The 10,388-nt window shown below is 41.7% G+C and overlaps 1 protein-coding gene across 3 annotated transcripts in view; it reads left to right on the top strand.

The window, feature by feature from the left end:
* The first annotated feature begins 189 nt into the window (after nucleotides 1-189).
* The window catches only part of cep170bb (centrosomal protein 170Bb), a 35,491-nt gene continuing 25,292 nt past the window's right edge, over nucleotides 190-10,388 (top strand). For all 3 annotated transcript variants that reach the window (XM_088324661.1, XM_088324660.1, XM_088324659.1), the window contains exons 1-4: nucleotides 190-392; nucleotides 621-745; nucleotides 4,048-4,137; nucleotides 4,200-4,280. In XM_088324661.1, the coding sequence (XP_088180787.1) occupies nucleotides 641-745; nucleotides 4,048-4,137; nucleotides 4,200-4,280 (276 nt within the window). In that variant the 5' untranslated portion in view covers nucleotides 190-392; nucleotides 621-640. The remainder of the gene's footprint in view (nucleotides 393-620; nucleotides 746-4,047; nucleotides 4,138-4,199; nucleotides 4,281-10,388) is intronic.

Below are 10,388 nucleotides of genomic sequence, written 5' to 3'. Positions count from 1 at the left end.
AACCTTCACAACAAAGGTTTAGCCCCTATAAAATTTGCCACTTTCTCAAATGGTTAAACGCAGAAAAAAACGTGGCAATTTTCCATTCAATGATGTTATTTTACATACATTTGAATTAAATATGGATACATATGTAGACGTAGGCTAGTTTTATTGTTTTATTGTGAAAGCAATGAAGTGTTTGTTCCTGCGTGTGGTTTACACATTGCGTCCTGACGCATCTGGACGGGTGGCGTTTTTTCTGGTTCGGTTCTGTTGCCGGTCCCGGTTTTTCGCGACAGGAGGGGCGAAAGACACCGCAGAAGCGGTGGCAGTTGTTTTTACCGAGACGTTATCAGTTCTGTCCCGGTAGAGAAGACAAGAGGTCCTCCCTCAGTATCCTGTCATACGAGGTGAGCGGCTGGGCTGGGCTGGGCAATGGCGTGGAGGAGGGGGAACAAGAGGGGGTTAGTCTGCCTGTCAGCTGGTTTAAAGGCTTAGACCAGCTGTTTGTTTAATACCGAACATCAAGGATACTCTCAATTCGACGTTTATAAGCGTCAGGTGGTGTCATGAAGCACACGTGTTTTGTGGGTGGGGCTCGGTGAAGGTGATAACGATGCTGCTGATGTTCCTCCCAGAATGCTTTGGGCGTGACACGATGAGCGTGACGTCATGGTTCCTGGTGAGCAGCTCTGGCACCCGCCACCGGCTCCCCAAGGAGATGATTTTTGTAGGAAGAGAGGACTGCGAGCTCATGCTGCAGGTAAATAAGCCTTCTCCACCTGATGATGTTAAAGATCTATATACAGTAATCCCTCGGTTATCGCGGTTAATGGGGACCAAGACCACCGGCGAAAACTGAAAATCCGCGAAGTAGCGGCGCCCCTTTAAAAATGCTTAAAAAACGTATACAGGTATACAGTATACCCCCTTGTATACAGTACACCATATAGAATACGGGTAGAGAGAGTGAAATTCATGTTATAACAAAAAAAAAAACTGCAAAAAATGTATGTACACGGAATAGGACTGCGGCGAAACCACTACGAACCATTCAGTATGATTGTATTAACCGCTCTCAACCACATGCAGCCATCGCAGTTTATTTCGCTTGTTAAGACTACCGGTTACATATTGAAAATAAAAACAGTGAAAACGTGATATTTGATGAGCGTTTGTGAAGCGTTTTGGGAAACAATAGATGAAAAAAAAATTTTTATGAAAGTGAAAGAGCTACCTTCTGACAATAACATACTTTTAGCTAGCGGCATCGAACGGCTTTTTCAACAAATACACGAAACCACACACAATTAACCGTGTTTATGTAGTACAAACAACCGCTCACTTTTGGTATAATAAAGTCAAACTTGAGATGAAATGTGACAGAAGAGAATATACTTATCCTCCATGATAAACTGAGCGCCACATAAGAAGGGGGTGAGGTGGGAGGAGTTAAAGGAGGGGGGGGGTGAGCGAAGCGGTAACTCACCATGACTAAGCATTGTGTCAGGGCCTCCCCCTCCCCTATACAATAAGAGTGTCCACACCATGTCCTCAGTTGACATAAGCTCGCGCTCAATGGCATCAAGTCAGTAAATGCTTTTATTGAGAAGGTAAGATATATTTTTTTAGACCCGCGAAGCTCTGAACCTGCAAAAGTGGAACCGCGAATTAGCGAGGTTCCACTGTATACCGAAGCCATGTCTCCCTAGCAGGGGGTGGATAGGGTCAAGAACACACTTAACATTCAACAATCATTCATTCCACTTCGCTCCTCCCAACCTGACACCGAACATAAGGCCCACAGCACAAAAAGGGGTGAATTGCTGTGCCATGGAATCCTTCAAAAGCAGAGTGGCTGGTTTACATGCGGTGATATCAGTCATTCTTAATTATCCCTTGCACACACTCTTGCAATCATTAAATTAACTGAACGCACATCTAGGGCACGAATCACCCCAGCCATCCAACCATATTTGGGTCTTCCTCTCATTCCATTCCTCACCACTTCTGCGCAACATACTCTTTAAGTCAAACAGCCTTCATCCATTCTTTCTATATGTCCTAACCATCTCAGAACATTTTCATCAACACTCTCAGCAAGCTCTCTCACCATACCATTTCTTATCCTTACTTCCTAATTTCTTAACCTATCCAGTTGTGTCTAATTGAAAAAGACATTGAACCTATTAAGCTCATTGACTCTCAAATCCCACATCTCTGAGCCATACACCATTGTTGGTCTCACCACACCTTTCTACAATCCTCGCTTTGCATCCATTCGCAGATCTCTACCTTTTGAAAGATCTATGTGGACCTCAGCCAATTGGTCCCCCTTATTAATGATTGCATTGATTTAGCGAAAATAAACTCTACAGATCCAATGCAGCACCCATTTACTCACAGCAAAACCAGTGTTAGGTGCATTACTGAAATTAAGTAATTACAGTGACTAGTTACTTCATCAACCCCCAGATTACTGACATCCAAAAATAGAGCATTACTCTGAAAGTAACAATCTAGTAACAGACGATGGCCTACTTACGAACGAGATCATTCGTAAGTTGAATTTGTTCTTAAGTTGCTTCAGTGCTATATTTTGTATGTTTAAGGTTTATATAAGTATAGTTAAAGCTTGTAAAAGTAACATGTATTGCCTTTTACTAAAAAAATAAACATTTCATAAAATAATATCCTCTATAAAGATAAATAAAGTTAAGTTTAATTTACTTTTGGAAGATAAGTTTCATGAGGTCCTCCTCCGTGTTAGAGAGTGGCCTAAAAAAAGCGATCCAACCATTTTTTTCAACCGCATCAAGCTTTCTTATTCCAGTTTTATTTCAAAAGAAACGGCTAGCCTCTTCTTTAAACTTTACACCAACAATATTGAATGAATGCACGAGATATTAAACAATAAAAACGTCAAAGTTCTTAGCGCGCTGGAGATACAGCATAGAATGTTTACACACGAACTAGGAAGGGGAAGCCAGATTTCTTGTTCAATGTGGATGCTGGGAGACCTCTCACAGCGCCACACGCCGGTAGAAAGAAGCACTACAGTAATGTCCTGTACTGGGAAAAAGGTGCACACAATACAAAATCTCATTTACAGCAATATCCGGATATTTTTGGACATCCGAAAAAAAACATTCATATCTACCGTTTTACGTATGTCGAATGGTCGGAAGTAAGGGAGCGTCTGTACTAATGACCAAATATATAGTACCAGTACCAGTAGCGGTCAGTGAATTTTACCCTTTGGCTTTGAGTTAGTGATGTGTTTAGGTTGTTTTTGCTTCTTTAATCTCAACATGACCAAATATTAAGTAAAATTATGCACAAAATGACTTAAAGGAAGGGGGGAATAGAACAAAAAAGAAAACAAATACCAACATGAACAAGTAGTGAAAAGCTGAGAAAAAAAGAAACAAAAGGAAGAGGAAAAAAAGAAGATTTTTTTTTGAAAAAAGCCAGAAAAAAGGAAAAGAAAGAAATGTAGGAAAAAAGTAAATTGAGAACAAAAAGAAAAAAGTAACAGCTCGGAAAAAATAAACACAATGAGTTTTTTTTTTATAGGGAAAAAAAAAGTAGAAAAATAACACGTAAAAAAGAAGGAAAAGTTTGTGTTGCATTCAAATAATTTCCAATGATATCAAGTGAATCTTGTTCTAAACATTGTACTTCCACTAAAAAATTAAGTACAGTTCTGTATCTTACAACCGACTAAATAAGCCCCCAAAAATGTTAATATGCGACAAAATATATCAGGAAATAAAAATCTTGTGAAAGAATTTTAAAAACAAACGACGTTTGTAGGCCCTGCAACCTTTGCAATTGTACATGAGTCAATTCATTCAAAAGAGAAAAATAATTTTGCATTGCCGGAAACTCAGCAAAATGTAACGTGATGTCAAGTTTTGGACATGTTTGATAATGACTTAGTTGCCACACTTGGGATTGCCGTTGCTCACTGTTGTTTCAAGCGTTGCTCACCGACTTTGTGTGAACGCTCAGACCCGTGGAAAATTACAGGGAACATTGCTTACAATCACGTTTTTTTTGAAGTCTCGCAGTGTGGACAAGCAACACGCCGTCATCAACTACAACGCCACCACGGACCAGCACCTGGTCAAGGACTTGGGCAGCTTAAACGGGGTGAGAAGGTCTTTATCGAAACTCTAAAATCACAGACGCTCACAGCACTTTTTTTTTTTCAGACATTTGTTAACGAACTGCGCATTCCCGACCAGACGTACATGACGTTGAAAGTGTCCGACGTCCTCCGTTTTGGATATGATATCCTTCGCCACGTGGTTTCTTTTGTCTCCTGGTTCACTGTTCTTTTGATTTATTATGCATAGCTGCAGTTGGAGTTAAGAGAAAGATAATTCCGATGAACGGTGACTTATCCAGTGGTCAAATAATACACACTGGCCCTTTAAAGGTGGCGTGCGACATTTGTAAACATAAGGCTGTAATCATGACAAGAAGCCAGGAGATGGTGGCAGAGTAACACATGATTTGCCTGCATTTCGTAGATGCATTGAATAAACTCTTCTTTTTTTACCTTTTTGGCCGTTTGTTCCGCCCCGAACAGGCCTGATAAAAGTAAGATAAAATCAGATAGATGCAATGTAAAATAAAGCATGAGGGCTCTTTGAACTCAGTTGGGTATTGTTAACACATACTTAATAGAGAAAATATTTCACTTTTTAAGGACACCTCAAACTACGAACCCCACCTTCAAGTAAATTGTTCATCACTGCTCAACAACTTTTTCCCTCCCCCTTATTTGAATAATATTTTGTTGTGACAAATAAATCAATATAAATAACGTAATAAATGATAAAATACCTGACAAACTACAAAAATTACGTGACAAAAACTACACAAAAAAATTACATGATAAAATATATAGCTAAATGAATAAATAACAACATAAAAGACATTTGTGAAAATATTGCATTTATGTCATATATTTTTAGGTATTACCCGATATATTTATGTGTTTATTTATTTATAGGTATTTATCTGACATGGGACCAAGTCACACATGTGCAAGTCTCAAGTAAGTCTCAAGTCTTCACCTTCAAGTCCCAAGTAAGTCCCAAGTATTTTTTTCTTGGGCAAGTCAAGTCACAAGTCAAGTCCCGAGTCTTAGATTGCCAAGTCCAAGTCAAGTCACAAGTCATAAAAACAGCGACTCGAGTCGACTCGAGTCCAAGTCACTAAGTCTCAAGTCCCCATGTCTGGTATTTATCGACATTTATTTCTAAACTTGGAAGGATCGGTCCTCGGTACGCTACAGCATTCACAACAGGAGAAATACAGATTGCACTTTATTTATTATTCAACAATGTACTCAGGTTCTTTTAACTTTTACATCCACAATCCATTAAAGTCATTGATTTCTATATCTAAATCGATCAGTTGAGGAAGTTCTCCATCAAACACGCTACAGTTCTCTCTCTGTATTATAGGCTTTTGCAAGAGCTCCAATAACACTTTAAACATTTTCAAGATCAGAGCTTCTTTTTGTCGCTAATTAGCGGAAAGAGCACCCTATTTGATATACATGTTTAGAATAACTTATTGAATTAAATTGTCTTCATTGCCATTGATATCAATGTTGTGAATCCTTGTATGCAAAGAGATTGAATGATTTTAAGGGGGAAAAACAGATACAAGACTATTTAGGATAAAAGGCGGAAAACATATTTACAGCATAGTGCTTGAAGACTGGCGTGAGTTATAACAATAGTGCAATGTTCGTGAATGAAAACGACTAGTGAATCGTAACAGATGTGCAATGAAAAGTCGTGCAAAAACGTTTAGCAGCAACATCCATCCATTATCTGCACTTCTTATCCTTAGTAGTGTCGCGGGGGTGCTGGAGCGCATCCCAGATATCTTTGGGCAGTTGGCAGGGTTCACCCTAAACTGTTTACCAGTTGCAGGGCCCACAGAGACAGACAAATCACTCGCTCATTCACACCTAGGGGCAATTTGGACTGGCCAATTAACCTGACATGCATGTTTTTAGAATGTGGGAGGAAACAGGAGTACCCAGGGGAAACCCACGTAAGGGCCCGGTCACACAGCCGTTTGCGTCTGTATCGAGGCTGAATCACGGCCAGAAATTTCTGCCCTTGAAGCAGACGCTGTTGGACGCTTTGAGATCGCCATATAGACGGGATACAGCAGTGCTTTACTCGCGGTCGGAAATTCACACGCGGTTGGCCGCGCGAAAAAGTTTTGCGCTGCTCAAAACTTTAGACCACGTGTTAACAGCGGGCGTCACACGTGGTACACACGAGGTAATGACACGGGAATAACACGGAACGACGTGCTATGGCCGCGGCCAGGGCGTGGTTACACGTGGGTAGGACGCGAAATTTCAGCGGGTAATCGTGGGTGGAGCACAGTCATAGCATGTTCTGCGCCTGTATCGCGGTGTTATTACGTGAAATTAGCGTGTTACGCGTGTGACGGTCAAACGCCTTTCTCCGCGTATATACAGCGCGATTTGCTGAGCGCACGTCGGTTGTGCTCGAGACTTCAAGGGGTGAACATGGATCCCCGTCACCGTAGTGACCTTGTCTTAATCCATTTTTATTTCTTGACATTTCTTTTCATTTCATAACAAGATAATAAAATCAAAATGAAAAACTATTACAATAATAACATATTGGTTTCTTCGGTGCCATAGCTTATAATCTTGATCTTCACGGGACTGTGTCTTGAGCGGTTATGATTTCTACAGCCCGGTGTTATGCCGAGAAATGCATCCCTGCCGAGATTTGCATCCCCTCGCTACTACAACCACTTTTACCTCGTTTTATCTCACTTTTATATCACTTTTCGGGAATGTAATGGCGGACATATAACCAAATCCACTTCGTCTTGCATTTGTTAGGAATGTAATACAACTTAAACCATTCCGTCTTTGTTTTTGTTGCGAACGTAATCGAACGGTAATGCACACCGTATATAAATCCAATAAGTCAGCACAGTGAATATGGGGTCATTTGGAGTTTTTATTCAGGAGTTAGCAGGGGGGGAAGGATTTGGGCAGGCAAAACAACAAAAAAGCCTGCCCAAATTTCCCACCCCCCTTGCTAAAATAGATCCTGTTTGAGATACAGACTTGTAACTTCTAGAGTAACCTTCTGTGGCACCAATAAGTCAGCACAGTGAATTTGAAAACTTTCAGACGTTTCTCATAATAATAATATTATTATTATAAACAGTAGTAATAAAAACGAACTAGATTGGTCGAACACCTATTCAGTAACACTTCACAAAGTGGAGGTATTCCTCTGTAGTTGGATCCCAAAACCAAAAAACATAATAAGGTTTAAAGCGTGTCTTACTTTGCAACCAGTATAAGCAGGGAAGTCCGATTTTAAAATGAAAAAAAACAACAACAATTTGTTTACACCGCGGGATCCAATGCAACCAGGGTTTCATTCACAATAAAAAAGACATTACATAAGGCTATTATAGTACATCAAATAAAGGCTATTTGTGTACAATTAGTTGTGATCGCGGAAATCATAGCGTACATTGACGTTGGTGACTTTTTCATCCGCGTTAACAAACGCATTTTGTAGAATACGATCGCACTTTATTGTTTACATAAACGCGTTGTATAGACTAGGATCTCCCAATTGTTATAATTAGCTCGCTCTATTGTTTTAATAAGCGTTTTATATAGAATACGATCGCTTTTGTTGGAAGCGCAGCAGAATGCGTGTTCACGCGAGGGGGGGGGGGATTTTGCATAGGAGTCAGGATTTTGGCACAACACCGGCTCGGCAGCTTTTATACCCGTGGTCCACACGAGAAAATGACGCGGAAATGACGCGATGAGGAAGCGGAACAGTCGCCGGCGTCTGTTTTGCGGGCATACCACCGATGAACAGCGGGTTGGCCAATTTTGCGCATTTTCCATCGCGGGCAACCACGGGCAAAAAAAACGCAAAATTTTACCCGCGATACAGACGCAAACGGCTGTGTGACCGGGCCCTAAGCACGGGGAGAACATGCAAACTCCGCACAGGAAGGCTGGTAGCTGGATTCGATCCCAGACCTCAGAACTGTGCCGCGGACGTGCTAACCATATATATCCATCCATCAATCCATCCATTATCTGCACCGCTTATCCTCAGTAGGGTCACGGGGGTGCCGGAGCCCATCCCAGCCATCTTCGGGCAGTGGGCAGGGGAAACCCTGATTTGGTTGACAGCCAGTCGCAGGAGACACAGAGACAACTCACTCATTCAAACCTAGGGACAATTTGAACCGGCCAATTAACCTGACATGCACGTTTTTGGAATGTGGGAGGAAACCGGAGTGCCCGAGGAAACCCATGCAAGCAAGGGGAGAACATGCAGACTCCACACAGGAAGGTTCAATCTCATGACCTCAGAACTGTGCCCCACACGCGCTAACCACTGTGCCACCATGCTGCCCTTTAGCAGCAACACTAAAAACAAAATAAGTTACAAGATATATATTTTCATAACTCAAAATAGGTCGAAAGATAGGTTTTCAGTTTTGTGTGCTTGTTTAGAGTGGTGATGGCCCTGGAAAAGAACCCTGTTTGTCATTGTTTTGAGGGATCTGTAGCGCCTACCAAAGAGCAACTGGTCAAAAAGGGGCTGGTAAGTGTGATTTATAATCTTGATGGCTCTGCTACGGTATTACAATCCGGCAATGTCCTTATGACTGGGCAAAGAGCAGCCAAGGATCTTTCGGGCTGTGTTGATTACTTTCTGTACGTCTATTCTTCTCGCTGCTGTTACCCTAGCATGTTATTACTATGTTGTTACTATGTTATTACCAAGTTATTGAAAATAGGCTTAAATAGACTCAAACACCAACAGAATCATTTTACTAGAAAATCACAATGACTAAGCTCTGTTGAGCTATCTTAAATTCCGGTCCGCGGGCACCCCAGCTGTCCTTACGGGGCACCCTATTGCCCGTAAGAACCATATTGTAGACCCTTTGTTTACGCCAATGTCTGGTGCCCGGAGTTCCCTTATTGATCCTCCCAGAATGATGACAAACTTCTTGCTCTTAACCGCATCATCTATCGGTTACCGTGACAACGATGAGGATTCAGGTGTTTGTATATTTTCTCATGGGCATGCTGTCATCTATTTGTGTGAATGACTTCTCAGGCACATGGCCCTTTCCTGTATATAAGTGATGTGTATGCAGAAAACGTAATTATTAACGCCATGAAGTCACGAAAACGGGGTATGTAACCGATGTCGTCATTTTGAGGAGTCATGTGATCCCATACATATAATCAACAAAATTTGAAGTCTTATTGCGGGCATGTCCAAAGTCCGGCCCAGAAGCCAGTTACGGCCCCTGATAATATTTTTACTGGGCCTGAGACCTCTGTCATAAAATAAATAATATGTGGTCCGCTAGTAAAGATGACCGCAGCATAAATTTGTGTACGCCTTTCGGTCAAATTTTCAAACAATCAGGGATCATCTAACATCGGCCTATGATGACATGAGAGCACATCAATGGAAAACCTTGTCAGTCCGCTCTGGTAATCTAATCATTTGATAGAACAAAAGAGTTGATCTCCATAGATTTTCCCTACACTTGAAAAAATATTAATCTTATGCAATTGATTTTTAAATATTTTTGACAGACGATATTTTTTAATTAAAAAAATGCCTTGGCTCAAAACAGTCGAATGACACTAATTTAAAACGTCCAGAGCTTCGGCCTGGAAGACCGGATTCTTACAATTTGGAATATTTTATGTGTTTTTGTGTTGAAGCTCCAATTTAAAGACAGTTGCTGTGAAAGAAGGGCGGCACGGCGGCTGAGCGGCACAGTTCTGAGGTCATGAGAGCAAAGTTTGTGGAGTTTGCATGTTCTCCCCGTGCTTGCGTGGGTTTCCTCCGGGTACTCCCTGGTTTCCTCCCACATTCCAAGAACATGCATGTCAGGTTAATTGGCCGGTCCAAATTGTCTCTACGTGTGAATGAGCGAGTGAGTTGTCTGTCTCTGTGTGCCCCGCGATTGGCCGCCAACCAGTTCAGGGTGTCACCTGCCCACTGTCCGGAGATAGCTGGGATGGGCTCCATCACCCCCGTGACCCTACTGAGGATAAGCGGTGCAGATAATGGATGGATTGATGGATATATATGGTGAGTACGTACGTGGCACAGTTCTGAGGTCATGGGATCGAATCCAGCTAGCAGCCTTCCTGTGCAGAGTTTGCATGTTCTCCCCGTGCTTACGTGGGTTTCTCCTGGTTACTCCTGTTTCCTCCCACATTAAAGAAACATGCATGTCAGGTTAATTGGCTGGTCCAAATTGTCCCTAGGTGTGAAGAGGAAGTGAGTTCTCTGTCTGTGTCCCTTGTAACT

This window comes from Urocampus carinirostris, chromosome 20 (genome assembly GCF_059441175.1).
Source record: "Urocampus carinirostris isolate Australia breed hairy pipefish chromosome 20, RoL_Ucar_1.0, whole genome shotgun sequence".
NCBI classification, from domain to species: Eukaryota; Metazoa; Chordata; class Actinopteri; order Syngnathiformes; family Syngnathidae; genus Urocampus; species Urocampus carinirostris.
The sequence above is the reverse complement of the archived record's forward strand: the minus strand, read 5'-3'. Positions and strand labels throughout refer to the sequence as shown.